General features: G+C 57.8%; 1 protein-coding gene across 26 annotated transcripts in view; it reads left to right on the plus strand.

The window, feature by feature from the left end:
• Positions 1–17,098, plus strand: part of ARHGEF10L (Rho guanine nucleotide exchange factor 10 like) — a 168,867-nt gene that overhangs the window by 47,411 nt on the left and 104,358 nt on the right. For 25 of the 26 annotated variants that reach the window (XR_015150051.1, XR_015150052.1, XR_015150053.1 and 22 more), the window contains 3 exons: positions 7,347–7,422; positions 15,927–16,112; positions 16,764–16,803. Coding sequence is in view for 23 of the 26 variants with exons in the window: in XM_086364407.1 (XP_086220533.1) it covers positions 7,389–7,422; positions 15,927–16,112; positions 16,764–16,803 (260 nt within the window). In the remaining 3 variants the exon portion in view is untranslated. Of the gene's footprint in view, positions 1–7,139; positions 7,176–7,346; positions 7,423–15,926; positions 16,113–16,763; positions 16,804–17,098 lie in introns of those variants that run through there. The other variant, XM_086364440.1, reaches the window with a different exon arrangement.

The following is a 17,098-nucleotide window of genomic DNA, read 5'->3' on the forward strand; positions in this document are numbered from 1 at the left end:
GACGAGAAGCAGAGGGTGAGTGCCTGCCTGGGTCTAGCCGGGACGGCGAGCCGCAGGTTCAGTGTCTGGAGCTGGTCTCTGCGGCCCCAGCGGAGCACGGTCCATGCGTCTCATCGCGCTCTGTCCGGGGCTCTGAGCCCTGGACGTGTCCTTCTCGCTGTCGCCCCGCCTGTGTTTTCTCGGCTAAGCCCCCGTCTCTCCAGAGCCCCGCGAGCCAGCGCCCTGCACGGTCTGCAGCCGGGGGTGCTGCGTGCGCTGTCCTCCCGGCCCTGGTCCTTCTGGGCAGAGGACCCCCGGGGCAGCGGAGGTTGTCAGCCGGGTTGGGCCCCCTCCCGGGGCAGGGGCACCCCAGCCCCCGGGCTCCTCGGTGAGGTGCCCTGGGCAGATGCAGGCCCTCGGCTCTGTTCAGTGAGTGCGTCTCCACGGTGGGCGGTTTGCCGGTCCCGCTGCAGCCCCTGAGAGGAAAGGAAGCGGCCAGCCTAGGCAGGGAGACAGTTCCGACGGGGCCGGCAGGCGTCCCGGGGTCACCTGTGCTCCTTGAAAGCAGCCTTTCTCTGGCGGCACACGTGAGCTCCCAGTTCAGGATTGCGAGCGGGAGCGCAGGGCTGGGGGCTTTCTGGCCACGCCACGCAGCACGTGGGGGCCTGGTTCTCTGACCCTCGGCCCCTGCCTTTGAAGCGTGGAGTCTTAACCGCCGGACCCCTAGGGAAGTGCCCCCCGCAACAGGTCTTTTTAGTTTTCTGTAAAACATTACTTTGGCTGTGTTGGCCTCTGTTGCCGTGTGCGGGCCTTCTCTGGTCATGGTGGGCTGGGCTTGTCACTGCGGCCCCCAGGCGTCTCCTTGCTGTGGCTTCTCTTTGGCGCACGGGCTCTGGGGTGTGTGGGCTCAGAAGCTGTGGCTGGGTTTGGCTTAGTTGAGTGAGCTCAGGGCTTGTGGTGCAGGGGCTTAGTTGCCTCGAGGTATGTGGAATTTTCCTGGACCAGGGATCAAACTCGCGTCTCCTGCCTTGGCAGGCGGACTCAACCAGTGGACGTCCAGGGAGGTACCCTCTCCCCCGCCAACACGCACAGGTATTTTTTTAAACCAAGCTTGGGAAACACTGCATAAGATGAGTCTGGGGAGGCCTCGCAGAGGAGCAGGGTCTGGGTTTTAAAGGTTGAGTAGGATTTTGCTTATTGGCTCTGAGAGGTCTCACTGGAGGGAATAAACAGACCAAGCAAAGACCCAGAGACGCAGAACAAGTGGGCTCAGGGATGGGCCTGAAGCTGGAGCTCTCAGGCCAGGCCCAGGAGCTGCTGAGATGAGAGAGAGTGGCGGGGAGTTGGCGAGGGGCAGGGGGGAGCGGGGGAGGGGTTGGGTTTCATTTTGAGGTGACAAGGAAGAGCCCGAGGGTGTGTATTTCGGGACAGCCGCTGTGATGGCAGAGTTGGGGGGGTGGGCCGGGCTCACAGCTGACAAGGGCTGAAAGCAAGCGTGGCCCCCGGAGGGTGTGCCCGCAGCAGGACCCCCCGCCCCCAACCCCGTCTCACCTCCAGTCCAGCACTTTCTTCCTGGCTTCCAGGCGCTGGACACGGTGCCTCTGAGGCCAGAGTTGCGGGCGAGGCCAGGCCAGAGCCTGGCCCTTGTTTGGCTGTGTGGGACGGGCTGGCGTCTCCCCTTCCTCTGGCGAGTCTGCAGCCCACCCTCCCCTCCCCAGCTGCACTCTCCCTCCAGCGTCCAGCCTTCCCGGTCCTCACCCTCCTGGCCTGATTTGTGACGATCAGAGAGGCTTGCTTGTGTGCTCCTCTCGGCCTCATTTGGGCGAGTGGATGGGGCCAGTCAGTGGCGTGGGAGGTGGGAGAGGATCCAGTACTACAGAGCCCGCCTGCCAGCCGCAGAGGCGTTAGAGACCCGGGCTCGATCCCTCGCTTGGGAAGAGCCCCGGAGGAGAGCCTGGCAATCCCTCCAGTATTCTGGCCTGGAGAAGCCCAAGGACAGAGGAGCCTGGCGGGCTACAGTCCATGGGGTCGCAGAGTTGGACACGACTGAGCGACTTAGCACTCATGGCCAGTTTCAAGAGCTAGTGAGGAGGGCCTGGTGCAGGCAGCCCGGAGGATGACTTCCTGTGACCTTGAACTCTAGAGGAAGGACAGACTGACAAGGCTTTGCTTAAATTAGAGCCTGGAAGACACCTGCTGTGGCGAGCAGGGCTGCTGAGGGTGGAGGCAAGTGTGAATCCGGCTGCTCTCGGGGTTCCGGTCGCTGAACTTGACCTGCTTGGTGGGCACACCCAGAGCTGGGCTGGTCCTTTGCTTCTCTCTCTGCCTGAATGAACTTGAGAAGCGCTGCCTGGGGGCTTCCCTGGCAGTCCAGGGGCTAAGACTCCGAGTTCCCAATGCAGGGGGCCCAGGTTCGATCCCTGGTCAGGGAGCTGGATCCCACGTGCCGAAACTAAAGATCCTGGTGCTGCAACAGAGACCTGGTGCAGCCAAATAAAATATTAACAAACAAAAATAAATATTAAAGAAGCACAGCCTGCTTCTGGCCATTCTGTGCGGCGTCACCAGGAAGAGCCGTGTTCAGGGGGCCTGCCTGCCTGTCTAGTGCTGGTGGTCGTTTTGAGAGAGCGATGACCCCCAAGAGCAGAAAGTCTCCTCTAAACCCCACCCACGCGGAGGGCTGTGAACGGCACCGTGAAGACAGTGGCCGGGGCGCCGGGAGCTACACCCGCCCGCACTGCAGCCCCGGGCTCAGGAGCACAGGGTTTCCGTGGGGTGGGCGGGGGAGAGGCTAGATTGTAACGGTGGCAAGTGGCGGAGCTGGGGTGTGAACTCTGATCGACCAACGGGTTCCACCCTTTCCGCGCCGCCTTGAAGCTACTGTCTGCTCCGACCTGTGATGTTATTTAGCCTTTTTGAAAATGAGAATGCTTGGGGCGTCCCTGGCAGCCCAGTGGTTAGGACTTTGAATCCACAGTGGTGGCTGGGGGCCTGATCCCAGGTCAGGGAGCTCAGAGCCGAGATGTTCATGGCCAAAAAACCAAAACACGAAAGAGAAGCAATATCGTAACAAATTCAATGGACTTTAAAAACGGTCCACAGCAAAAAAAATCTCTAAAAAATGAGAACGCTTGTCTTCATCTTCCCTCCTTGCAATGCTCACTGTAGAAGAGCTCGAAAACTCAGAAAAATGGAAAGAAAGTGGGAAGAAAACCTGTGGAACCCTGCCACCCTAGCGAGCACTGTTCATCCCCTTTGTGCGTTTCCTTCTGTCCTGTCCCTCCCTGCGCTTCAGGAGCCCACTGGGAGTCCCTGGATGTGGGCGATCCAAGCCGCTCTTGGTTTTCAGTCGACTTCCCTCCCCAGCCAGGCCGCCTCTTCTGCCAGAGACCGGCCCGGCAGGAGGTTCTGGGTCGCTTTGCAGAGAGAGGCTCGTTTTAGGGGCATCGCAGCACGTTTCTCCTGGCTCAGCCTCCCAGCCTGAAGCTTCCAGGCCACACGCAGCTCAGGAGAGACGTTTAAAAACTAATCAAGGAAGTAGCCAAGCAACCCGCCTGCTTCTTCCACACGTTCACACCTACGCCCCGCTCCTGGCCCTGCCAGCCTGTGGCGTCCTCCGGGCGGGGACCGTCCTGCCCACTTTACGGAGATGTGGCCCGAAGCTCTGGGAGGCCAAGGGGAGGCCTGGGGTCCCACCGTGCGGCTGAGGCAGAACCCCTCCTGCAGATGGATCTGACTTCGCCCAGGTCCCCGCAGCTTTAAGCCCTCGGGTTCCCCCCTGAGCCTTCCCCAGGGTCTCTTGCACTCCTGGGGCACGGGATCCAGACCCCCGGTCCCAGCCACTGGCCCCGTTTTGGTGGTGACATCAAAAACGGGCATCTTGGCACCGACCGAGCCTGCCAGGGCTCTGAGGCTGAGCTTGGGTGCTGCTGGGAGCCCTGTGGGCCAGGTACCAGGACCCCAACTTTATAGGCGAGGACACTGAGGCTCAGCTCACCAGCCAGTGGGGAAGACACTTCCAGCCTGGGTCCCAAGGCAGAGCTTGGTCGTCACAGCCTGTGCCCTGGATGCTAATGACAGCCGAAGAACGGTGGGTCCGAAGGACCCTTCCAAGAGTGTTACCTGTATTTACTCTTAATTTTCTTGAGGACCCCATGAAGTTGGTCCTTTTTAATCCCCATTTTGCAGATGAATAAACTGAGGCCCAGAGGTGGTGTTAAATAGCTCATCCGAGTATGATAGCCCCTGAGCAGTGGGGCCTAGGCGGTATTGGGTAGCTAGCCTTGAACTCTCGGCTGGCTGCTGTGCCAGGAGGGTCTCTCGCAGGGCCCCTGGCTGCTCTGAGCCTGCCCTCCTCACTCACTCACCCTGAGCCCTGGCACACATGTGCAGAACGATCACCACAGGCTCTGGGTGTGCCGGGGGCTTGCTGGTGTGTGTCCTTGCCTGGGGAAGAGAGGAGGGAAAACAGATGTCTGTCTGGCTGCTCGAGTTAATCATCGCGCCTTGGGCTGTGTGCGGGGTTGCTTCATTGTCTGACGTTTGCGACCTTATAGATGGTAGCCCACCAGGCTCCTCTGCCCGTGGACTTTCCCAGGCAAGAGTACTGGAGTGCCATTTCCTCCTCCAGGGCATCTTCCCAACCCAGGGATCGAGCCCACATCTCTTAAATCTTCCCCAACCCTTTGCTGAGAGTTTTCAGCGTGGGACTGAACGACGCGGTCACGCACTTTGTGGAGATTAATTGGCTTTTAATCAGAGTGAAAAGTGCGGTTCTCTGACCCTGCCCATCCCGCCTAGGAGGGTGCCCCCCAGGTTCACAGAGTGAAAAGTGCGGTTCTGACCCAGCCCATCCCGCCTAGGAGGGTGCCCCCCAGGTTCACGCATCCATGGCTCAAGGCCAGGTGTGTGGAGAACGGATTATAGCACCAAAGCCTGGAAACAACCTCAGCGTCCACTCAGGGATTATGTCAATCATGCCAGACGCCCGCCCCCAGCACTCTGCAGGCATTAACGCGAGACTCATGTCTATGTACTGTGCTGTTCTGAAATGACCTTGGAGCTTCTCCAGCAGAAGCAGCGGTTGCTAGGGCTCCCCGGGTGATGCAGCGGCTGTCTGCTGTCCCCCTGCGGGGCTTGCGGGTTCAATCCCTGGCTGGAGGGCTCCTGATAGACCCCCACATACTGCACGTGGCCAAAAAGGAGGAGCTGCTGAGTGAAGTCAACCAGACAGGGAAAGACAGTTATGTAATGTCACTCATATGTGAAATCTTAAAAAACTGACACAAATGAATTTTTTTACAAAACAGACGTAGATAGCAAACTTACGATTATCAAAGGGGAAAGCGGGGTGGACGGAAAGATCAGGAGTTTGAGATTGACGCGGTGCTGCGCGTAAAACGGGCTTCCCCGTGGCTCAGGGGTAGAGTCCGCCTGCACCCAGAAGACGATGCAGGAGATGCCGGTTCAATCCCTGGGTCGGGAAGGTCCCCTGGAGGAGGAAATGGCTACCCACTCCAGTACTCTTGCCTGGAGAATCCCATGGACAGAGGAGCCTGGTGGGCTACCGTCCACGGGATCGCCAGGAGTTGGACCCGACTGAGTTGACTTAGCGTGCACGCACGTGTATTAAATACATAAACAATCTGTATAGCACAGGGAACCTTTCGATACTGTGTAAAAAGCTATAATGGAAAGAATCTGAAAGCGAATAGGTGTGTGTGTAAATGTACACACACACGGAGTCACTTTGCTGCACACTGGGGCATTGTGAATAGACCGTGTGTGTGCCAAGTCGCTCAGTCGTGTCCGACTCTGTGCGACTCCGTGGACGGTAGCCCGCCAGGCTCCTCTGTCCATGGGATTCTCCAGGCAAGAATACTGGAGTGGGTGCCATTTCCTCCTCCAGGGCGTCTTCCCGACCCGGGCATTGAGCCCACATCTCTTAAGTCTCCTGTATTAGCAGGTGGGTTCTTTACCCCTAGTGACGCCCGAGAAGCCATAAATAAACCTCAATTTTTAAAAAAGTGGTTTTACCACAGGGTATGCAGTGTGCTTCCTTCTGCATAAAGCAAGGCATTTATACAGATGAACAGGCTGGTGCACGCACGGCACAGTCCTGGAAGGATTCATAGAAACGGGTCGCAGCGGTCACTCCTGGGGAACCTGAGAGACTGCCTTCTCATGGTCAGCTCAGCCTCTGTGTTGTTTGGACTTTGAGAGAAGTGGAGCACTGTGGTTATAATTGAGCACACGCGGGGGTCCACAGACCGGGTTCACGCCCTGGCTCTGCCGCTCACTATGTGTGATCTTGGGCTGCTTTACTTCTCCCCTCTGGGCCTCACTTTTGTCCTAATTTGGATGAATAGATATTAATATTTGTAAAGCGCTCAGAATAAGGTCTGAGGTAGAGTAGGCACTGCATAGATGTTTGCTATTATTAATCAATTGCTATTTACATGCATTCTACTTTTATTTAGGAAGCCAGCTAATGTAAACAGAGGCTTTAGGATTGGAACGGGAAACAGGCAGGCAGCCAGAGTGCGGCAGGCCCTGATGAGAAAGGAGGGTTTGGAGCTCTCCCTCAGGGCCGAGCCCCTCTTCCACAGGGACGTCTAGACGAAGTGCCCCCGGCTCAGACTCGGTGCAGAGAGGGAGCGGGGAGAGCTCAGCGGGCGCGCCTGGCAAGGTTGCTCCAGGGTCCTGTAAGCCCAGAGGAGGCTCTGGCGGCTCGGTCGCGGGCTCCTCCACCGCCAGGCCTGGAGATACTGCCCCCCTGCTCCGAGCACTTAGGGTTCCGCCCTGATCTGGAGCCACCCGCCTCCACGAAGCCCTTTCCTTCCCTCACACCCACATGCCTGCCGGCCAAGCTCGGGGGTGGCGCAGGGGGAGACAGAGAGAGAGTAGACGGCCTTCGATGGGGCCTGTGGGGCGGGGGTGGCCCCAGGGCACCCGTGGTGACCAGGCAGCGAGAAGCAGGAAGCATCCGGCCCTCACCCGTGACCCTTCAGGCTGATCCGGTTCTGGAACACGGGGGCTGAGCATGATCCTGGCGTCCGAGGCTGGAGCTCCCCTGCCAGCCAGAGGGGCCACCTGCGAGCCCAGCTCGGCTGCGTGGGCTGGGCACAGGGAGGCCTGGGCCGGCAGGGCCTCTAGGGTGGTGGGTGGCCATCCTGCAGCTGCTGGTCTCTCTGCAGGTTAATGATTCACCGTGCTCGCGCCATCCTGGGCTCCCGAAGCTGCTGGGAAATGGGCTGAGAGCGGCCGGCTGGCGTGCACCCGTCGGTCGCGAGCTGGTGACCCCTCTCTGTGGCTGGAACTTTGGCCTTGAACGCCCTCTAATCAGATTCCTGGCCTTCTTTTCACAGGCGAGCGGCTGGACAGTGCTGGTCTGAGCTGGGTCCCGTCTGATGGCTTCCTCCCGTCCTCTGCAGGCTGCCGCAGGTACAGTCCTCTCGTCTGGTGTCCCGCCCAGGGCCTCTGACCCTGGATGTGAATCTGGCCCCACTCACGGTTAGCTGGGTGCCTTGGACCAGTGGCCTCTGCAACAGGGAAATAATGGGAAGTGGGCTCTGGGCGGGGGTTGCAGACTCTTCGCCTGTCCACCTGAGGGCCCCTGGGGAGGTGAGCAGAACCCCTGGGACTGTGGCGTCCTCGGGGGTAAAACTAAGAACTGAGAGCAGGAGGTAGGGGCTGGGGGTGCTGCCCATCCATCTCCATCTGCTGAGGTTCCAAAGCCAGGCCGTCTGGCCATGGCAGGGTGGCCAGAGTCGGCAAAAAAAAAAAGGAAAAACACATACTTATGCTGAAAAAATTTTTTCATAGAAATTCAGTTTGATGTCCTGTATTTTTACGTGGCGATCCTAACACTGGGGCCTCGGACAGTGCCGGTAGATCCGGACCCTGGAGGAGCTGGGCTCGAGGCCGTCTGTCCCGCTGGGCCCGGCCTCCCGTCCTCTTGTTCTTCCTGGGGGCGGCCAACGGCAGAATGGTAACAAGCAAGGGCTGCTTCTCAAGTCCAACCAGCCCAGTGGCTTGGTGTCTGTCTGGCTGTCTCATCTCCCACAAGCATGGTGTTAGTAACGACAGCCTCTCACATGTGATTGCAGGGTTTAGGAACAGGTGGGGCTCCAGCGTGTGCTAATCAATGGCTCACTGCCTGGGACATGTCATCACTGGGGCGTCAGCAGGACCGGCTGCCCGTGCCCTGCTCTGGGCCCCGGGGCCGAGCCCAGGAGGAATCTCTTCCCCCTTGAGCCTCCGTGTCCTTCTCCGCAGGGTAGGGGACCAGCGTGGTGGGCCCGCCTCCTCTGTAGCGTGGGGTGAATTCCTGGGTCCCGGCCCCCTGGACTCGCTGGGGGCTCACTGGGGTTGGCTCTCTGGAGAAGGGGAACGTCCAGGAACATCAGAGGTGTGCGTGGCTCCCTCCAGTCCTGCCGTCTGTCTGGGTGGGGAGAGCTCAGTTCAGCTCTCAGTCACCCAGGGATGGGCTGTCTGACTTTCCTTCTGATAAGGCGCCCCGGCTAGTTGGCTGGGTCCCAGGATCCTGGGAACAGAGTCTGGGGAAAAGGGCATTTCCTGATTCATGGCCATGGCTTTGGGTTCCAGGATGTCCCCGCTCCCCGTCATCGGCACCCTGCACCCTTTCTCCTCCACACCGAGGGGCCAGACGTGCAAACTGAGAGCAGGACTACTTTATGATGAAATCAATTCAGTTTCATTAAGCAAACATTTGCTGGGCGTATCTGATGCGCAGGCTGATACCTGGTGGAAGCAGGCTCTTGGCCACTCTCCGATTCTCTGAGCGCTTCGCACCGTCTTCCCAGATAAATTCAAATCCCCCCACCTCCTTGCAGCCGTGTTCTCACCCCGTCATCCTCAGTCGCGTCTTCGCTTTGACTGGGCCACTCACTGTTGTTCTCCGCTCCTGCTGTGGCCCTGGCCGCCCCCCAGCCTGAGCCTGTCAGGCCCTTGCTCACCCTTTCAGGCCCTGTGCAGGGGCAGCCTGGTGCCAAAGCTGTGCCCCAGGCCCTGGCAAGCTCAAGCCCCCTCCTCTGTTTAGCACTGGCTCAGCCTTCGGGGTTTCATGTTCTTCTCTGGTCAGCCCTTCCTGCCTCAGCCTTCGGGGTTTTATGTTCTTCTCTGGTCAGCTCTTCCTGCCTCAGCCTTGACACTGAGGCACTGTGTCTTACTTTTGTCCAATCTTCTGGCCCAGGGGCTCCTGGGACAGTTCACTGGATACTGTACAGTCTCTATGGTCTGACCAGTCCATCCTAAAGGAAATCAGTCCTAAATATTCATTGGAAGGACTGATGCTAAAGCTGAAACTCCAATAGTTTGGCCACCTGATGCGAAGAACTGACTCACTAGAAAAGACCCTGATACTGGGAAATATTGAAGGCAGGAGGAGAAGGGGACGACAGAGGATGAGACGGTTGGATGGCATCACCAACTCGATGGACATGGGTTTGGGTGGACTCCGGGGGTTGGTGATGGACAGGGAGGCGTGGCGTGCTGCGGTTCATAGGGTCACAAAGAGTCAGACACGACTGAGCGACTGAACTGAACTGAACTGAACTGATAGATTGCTGGGCTGACCGAGGCTATTTGTATTTTTTTAATTTAGCATTTATTTGCTGCATCAGGTCTTAGCTGTGGCCCGCGGGCTTTCTGTCGTGTCGGGCAGGAGCCTCTGCTGTGACACGTGGACTCAGTCACGTGGCTCACGGGCTTAGCTGCTCTGCAGCACGTGGGAGCTTAGTTCCATGACCGGTTCCCTGCATCTACAGCACTGCCGTGTGGACTCTCACCCACTGGACCACGAGGGAAGTCCTGCTGTTTGTACTTAGGTGGTCCAGTAAAGAATCAGCCTGCCAATGCAGGAGACCCAGGAGATGCTGCTTCGACCTCTGGATGGGGAAGATCCCCTGGAGGAGGGCATGGCAACCCACTCCAGTATTCTTGCCTGGAGAATCCCTTGGACAGAGGAGCTTGGGGGGCCACAGTCGTAGGGTCACAAAGAGTCAGATACGGCTTAGCAAGGGAACCACAACAACAACAAAGAGAGAAAATACAAAAGTAACTTAAGTCCCTGGACACAGCCTGGGGGCTGGGTCGCCTGGGGCTGGGCCTGGTCTGTGGATGGGGAGGTGGTCTCCACCCCACCTGGGATCAGAGCCTGGGCTATATGACTCAAAGCGATAATAACAGTCATCACGATAATGACTGGGGCTTCCCCGACGGCTCAGTGAGTAAAGGCTCTGCCTGCAATGCAGGAGACACAGGAGATGCGGGTTTGATCCCTGGGTTGGGCAGATCCCCTGGAGGAGGAAATGGCAACTCGCTGCAGTGTTCTTGCCCGGAGAATCCCACGGCGAGGAGCGTGGAGGCCTGCAGTCCAGAGGGTCGCACAGGCCCAGACACGACTGAGTGAGTGAGCACAGCGATAATGGTGATGGTGAGCAGAGCCGCCATCGTGAGGAGCTCGCGTTCAGCCCGCGAGGCTGGGCTCCCAGCGCGTCTAGTGTGCCCGTCCATCCCCCCTCCCAGCGCTCTGTCAGCCAGCTACTCCTGCTGTTCGCATTTGATGGACCAGGAGGCTGCAGCCCGAGGGTGAGATAACGCGGCACTCACACAGCAGCCAGTACATAGGACAGCTGGGGTCTGAACCCAGGCTAGTCACTGCAGTGATGCAGGCTGCGTGCAAAGGGAATCCTCCCCACTGTCCGCCCAGCAGACTCAAGTGGGCAGGACCGTGGGCCCTGAAGCTTCCTTGGTCAGGACAGGTCTGACTCTGGCAGCCCAGAAATAGTAGTGGGCAGGGACTTCGTGGTCACTTATTCCAGTATTTTTAAAAATAACTTTGTATTTATTTATTTTCGGCTCTGCTGGATCTTCATGGCTGTGCTGGCTTTCCTCTAGTTAGTTAAGGCGAGCTGAGGCCACTTCCAAGTTTTGGCATGTGGGCATCTCATTTTATTTTATTTTATTTATTTCTTTATTTATGGCTGTGCTGGTCGTCCTTGCAGTGCGGGCTTTTGTCTGGTTAAGGCGAGCCGAGGCCACTCCCAAGTTTTGGCATGTGGGCATCTCATTTTATTTTATTTTAATTATTTCTTTATTTATGGCTGTGCTGGTCGTCCTTGCTGTGCGGGCTTTTGTCTGGTTAAGGCGAGCCGAGGCCACTCCCAAGTTTTGGCGTGTGGGCATCTCATTTTATTTTATTTTATTTATTTCTTTATTTATGGCTGTGCTGGTCGTCCTTGCAGTGAGGGCTTTTGTCTGGTTAAGGCGAGCCGAGGCCACTCCCAAGTTTTGGCGTGTGGGCATCTCATTTTATTTTATTTTACTTATTTCTTTATTTATGGCTGTGCTGGTCGTGCTTGCAGTGCGGGCTTTTGTCTGGTTAAGGCGAGCCAAGGCCACTCCCAGGTTTTGGCGAGTGGGCATCTCATTTTATTTTATTTTACTTATTTCTGCATTCACACCTGTGCTGGTCGTCCTTGCGGTGCGGGCTTTTCTCCAGTTGCGGGGCACAGCTTCTCCCTGCAGGGCCTTCCCTTCTTGCGGAGCACAGGCCCTCTCGGGCTTCAGCAGTTGTAGGTACCGAGGCTTCGTTGCTCTTGGCATCTTCCCAGGCCAGCGATCGAGCCCATGTCCCCCGCATTGGCAGGCGGATTCTCAACCACGGGACCACCAGGGATGTCCTGGGCCCCTCATCGCGGTGGCTTCTCTGGTCGGGGAGCACCGGCTCTAGGGCGCACAGCAACACGTCAGCAGTTGCTGTGCAAGGGCTCAGTAACTGGGGCTCCTGGGCTCCAGAGCACAGGCTCGGTAGTTGTGGCTTGCGGGCTCGGTTGCTCCATGGCACGTGGGATCTTCCCGCACCAGGGTCTGAGCCCGTGTCCCCTGCACTGGCAGGCAGATTCTTATCACTAAGCCACCGGGAAGCCCTTTTCCAGGATTTTTTTAAATCGTCTAAAATTGCAGCCCACAGACCTGCCAATAGGAGCATACGTGTGCATTCACCAAGTCCTTATTCCGTGCCTGTCACGTGCTGGGCACAGTACCAGATGCTGGGGGTACGACAGTGAGTGAAACACCCGCCCAGGAGGCGTGCGCTCTAGTAGAGGAGACAGAAAGACAGGGAAAAGTACAGCCTGCTGATCAGGGCCACAGAGACAAGAGAAGCAGGCAAGGCACGTCAGGAGCCCAGGTGCCACTGTGGGCAGTTCTGGTCCCCGGGACCCTCGGGAGGTGACAGGTTGTAAATAGACCTGGAGGCCCCCGAGGGCGGGAGCTGCTCCCTGGGGCAAGGGCAGCCTGGACCCCAGGACTGAGGTGCAAAGATCCAGAGGCAGTAGCAGAGCGGACGCCTGCGAGGCCCAGCGAGGACGGCCACACGGCTGCGGGGAGTGAGCAGAGGAGGGCGTCAGGAGCGTCTGCGATACGCACTGTACGGATGTGTGTGCTGTGTGCGTAAATCCAGAACGGAAGTGTCGACAGCAACATCAAAAGTAAAACCACGTGTGAATTTTTTACCAGTGTGGTGGTGGCTGAGTCGTCAGGTCAGGTCTGACTCTTGCTACTCGATGGGCTGTAGCCCGCCAGGCTCCTCTGTGCGTGCAGTTCTCCAGGCAAGAATCCTGGAGTAGGTTTGCCGTGTCCTTCTGCAGGGATCTTTCCAACCCAGGGATCGAACTCAGGTCTCTTGTGCTCAGGCGGGTCTCCTGCGTTGCAGGCGGATTCTTTACCAACTGAGCCACCAGGGAAGCCTATTAGTATTATAAAATTTTAAAAAAGATCTTCAGTAATCAGTTCATAAAGCAAAAAGCTTCCAGGGAGCCCCCTAATTGATTTTATGACTCCCCAGTGGGTTGAGAACTGTTTGAAGGTTACTAATTTGGCCTCTGGCCCAGCTTCTGGATCTCCTCCTGAATTCAGCATCACGGGGCCAAGAGTGCAGGGGGCTCAAGAGGGACTTCCAGGAGGCCACTGGGCTGAGCGGAGAGGGAACCAAGGCAGATCAGGGTTCAAACCTGGCTCCCCACTTTCAGCTGGTGCCCGGAGGCTTCGCCTCACCTTGAGAAGTCTCTGAGGCCTCGTGTAAAGCGGGGGTGGTTGGGAGGCTTCGGCAAGAGTCACGTGGGCTCATCGCAGGCCCTGAGTGTCTGCTTCTCCACCTCTGGGTAGGAGCTCATACCCCTGGCCACGTCACCGCCCAGAGGAGTCCACCCCGATGGCCTGGGCCTTAGGGTCCCCACAGCTCCCAGGAGCAGGGGCTGCATCCCCGCCTCAGTTGGTCTTGTTTCGGTCATCACCCCCGGGAGTCAGGGAAGGGGGGTGAGCTCCGGCTTTCTACTGTGCTCACACAGCGGAGGAAGGGGCTGCTGCTTCTTTTTTCTTTAAGACTTTTTTTTGATGTGGACCATTTTTCAAAATGTTTTTATTGAATTTGTTATAATATTGCTTCTACATTTTTATGTCCCCCCACTTTGGTCACATGGCATGTAGCATATTAGCTCCCTGAGCAGGCATCGAACCCACACCTCCTGCATTAGAAGGCAAAGTCTTAGCCACTGGACCCCAGGGAAGTCCTGGAAGGGGCTTCTTGAATTTCATACACTTGCACCTAAAACATTCTGCTCTGGAAACCCCCCCAGTCACTGTGGATTTTTGGATTTTTCTGGTCAGAGAGACTACCAGAATCAGATACGCCGGTCTGTCCATCCGCTGGTCTGTCCACTTGCCTCTCTGCTCCATCCCCCTCCCCACCCACTTGCTTATCGAGGCATCCGTGGACAATCCTGTCCTCAAGGATGTCGGGCTGGGAGGGGCAGAAAGCCCAACAACAGGTGTCATTGTGTAACACGTACCAGGCAGTGTGCCAAGCCCTGCATCTACTCAAGCGTTCTCCACTGGGGGCAGTTTCGTCCCCCGGGGGACATTTGGCTGGCAATGTCTGCAGACACTTTCGGTTGTCACAGCTGGAGGCCAGAGGCCAGAAAGGCTGGTACACCTCCTGTAGTGGCCCCAACACAGAGACCTCGCAGCCTGGACACGAGGCTGAGAAACCCTGACCTACATCTCGGGTCCCATTCACGTCAGCTTTATAAGGTAGGTGCCCTTTCATCCTCTGCTCTATAGGGGAAGAGACTAAGGTTCAGAGAGGTGAAAGGCTCTCAGACAGGACCTGGCGGGCCCAGACCTCATGCCCTGACCGGTGTGACAGGAGTTGTGAGCAGTCTGCTCAGGGCAGCCCAGGGAGGGGTGATCAGCTTTAGACTTGAACCCAGCCGCTCTGTCCTTGGGTTTTAGAGTGCAAAGTTTGGACGAGGTAGCTTGTTCAGTTCCTAAGTCATGTCCAAGGTTTGCATGAGCCAGGGAGATGGGCTAAATGAACACTTGAGGTTCTGTTTAGCTTCAGATTCCAGGAAAGAAGTCTTCCAAGGAAGAAGACTGGGAGACCTCAGCCAGATGAAATGGGTGGGAAGGCGAGGGCTTGTGATGCCCTTTAGGATGGAGAGTCCATTTCTTCACCCGTTTAATGAAAGTTTCTGAGTTGTATCTGTTAGTTGCTCAGTCATGTCTGACTCTTTGTGACCGTATGGACTGTAGCCCGCCAGGCTTCTCTGTCCGTGGAGTTCTCCAGGCAGGAATACTGGAGTGGGTTGCCATTTCCTTCTTCCAGGGATCTTCCCGACCCAGGGATCAAACCCGGGTCTCCCACACTGCAGGCAGATTCTTTACCGTCTGAGCCACCTGGGAAGCCCCGAATTCGACTTGTTGACTAAGAAAAAATGCCCAACCTAAAAACTGATAATTCTGTTTTACTTGGAGGACTTACTGAGGACTGAAGCCCTGCAGGATGCTCTCAGGTAGCTCTGAGGGTCTGCAGAGGACAGTGAGGAGCCAGGATGCATGGGAGTGTTTGCAACAAAGACCAGAGAGTGAGACCCTCAAATGTCACTGTCAAGAAAACCAGGTTGATGAAGTTAGCGCTTTTCAGTGTGTGAGAGATGCAAGAGGCTGGGCTTGTTGACATCGTTTCTTCCATGTGCGCTTCAGCTGTCTACAGCCAAGTCCTGTTCTTTCCCCTGAATCCCCCCAGGGAGCGCCATCGGGGTGCCCCGCATCTGCTGCCCTGGTGGCTGTCACACCCTTGTTTACCGACCTGGCTGGTGACCTCCATCTACATACCCCAGGCCGGGACCTGTCCCCTTCAAGGGGGCAGAACAAATCGTTACACATGTTACAGGAGCAGGTGAAGTAAACAGGAGGCACAGACAGAGAAGGATGTGGCAGGGGGCCGTCCCTGCCTGAGTTGAGCTCTGAGGGACGACCAGGCAGACCTGGCCCCGAAGTGGGTCTCCCAGGAGGGAGAAGCAGGCTCTGAGGCCGGGAAGCCCTCCAGGCTGGGAGCAAGGCCCCCAGCCCCGCCGCAGCTACTCTGTGCCCTGGTTCCCCAAACTGGCTGTCTTCAGGCTCCAGACACTTCCGGACAGCTGCTCCCTGCCCTGTGCATGCAAAAGACAGCTCGGGGTGCCCATCAAGCCTGGCTGTGCTCATTTGCATGTATGCAAAATGCACAGATGGAAACGCACATGTGGAAATACACCCAAAGGTGTGTGCCCGCCCCCCGCCCCAGGCAGATGCATTTATAACCCCCTGCTTGCTTACAAAATAGGGAAATAGAAAACAAGAAAGTCAAAGGCTCCCTTGTATTCGAGCCCAGATGCACTCACCTCGGAAGCTTGTCCCTGCCCTCCGCCGACTGCCCGTCAGTCTAGAGTCCCAACCCAACCCCAGGCCCCTCAGGGGACAGGAGAGCCTCTGGCCCTCACGTGGGTTTGATCTTGTCCCTGGGACCTGCCCTCACTTGGACCCCAGCTGCTCCCCCTTGCAGCCCTCTCTCTGGACCAGACGCGGTAACTCCTCCTTCCTTCCAGGAGATCGGCTGCTTCCCGGAGGCCCAGGCCCCTCCCCCGAGGCGGAAGACGACCCTGGCGAGGGCTTTGAGTTTGACGACAGCGATGATGATGAGGACACCAATGCCGGCCCCGACGTCCCACGCTCTGCGCCGGAGACTGAGGCAGACACACCCCTGATCCACTTGGACTCCGCCCCCGTCATCGGTAAGGTGCTCTGGGAGCCTGATGTCTTCACGGCTCCGGGTCTGCAGGACTCCAGGGGGCTCGGGCCGCCTGGAGGCTTCCGGCTCCCGTGATGCCTCGTGCTGTCCCCAGGACGCGGGGACCGAGGAGAGACTGTTGGGCGGAAGCTGCACCCCATCGCCTCCCTTGGGCCCTGGAGACTCCTGGCATGCCTGCAGCATCTGGTGCGCGCTCGCATGTCGTAAATGGAAGCGACTGGCCGTTGGTTATGCTTCGGGGACAGTTACTGCCCAGGGCTTGTTCTCCCAAGCTCCCCCTCCCCGCAGCTCCTTCCAGGGAGTCACCCCAGCTGGAGCAGCCTTGCCCAGAGCCCTGTGGGCGGGAAGGCCCCGATAAGACCATCCCCAGGAGGGACTGGGGACTAGCCCAGCAGGAACTTCCTGCAGGCTTGGGGGCAAGGAGCTCCTTGGGGAGCTGAGGGTGGGGGCAGGCGAGAGCTGGCAGGGGGACCAGTTCTGGTAGAATGTGGGCCGTGGCCACGGGGTGGGGTCCGGCGGGACAGGCAGGGGAGCTTAATGACAGTGTGGGGCTGGGGGAGGCTGGGGATGGGGCGGGGTGTGCTGAGTCCCTTGGGCCGCCGGCCTGATGGACGCTCCTGTTCACCTCCCGCAGACCTAGAGCCCAAGCCAGAGCCCGCACAGCCCCAGACACAGTAAGTGAGCCTCCTTCCTTTGCTTTGGCGGCTGGAAAATGGGAAGAGACTGGGCGGGAGGTGTGGGAAGGGGTGGAGCTGCAGCCATAGGGGCTCAGGGCAGTCCTTGGCTAAGGACCTACTGGGCCAGAGGGGAGAGGTCAGTCCTGAAATGTGTTACTTTTTCCTTTATTTTCCCCACAAGCCTGTGAAATAGAAAGCAGGTCTTGCTCCACACCCTGGCTTTGTCCCTTGCCAGCTGTGTGGCTGGAAGGAGTCACAGAAACACTCCAAAGTCAGGCTGTGTGTGTCAGTC

This window comes from Bos grunniens, chromosome 2 (assembly GCF_055505025.1).
Source record: "Bos grunniens cultivar Pamir isolate PY7600 chromosome 2, Bosgru_T2T1.0, whole genome shotgun sequence".
In the NCBI taxonomy this organism is placed as follows: domain Eukaryota; kingdom Metazoa; phylum Chordata; class Mammalia; order Artiodactyla; family Bovidae; genus Bos; species Bos grunniens.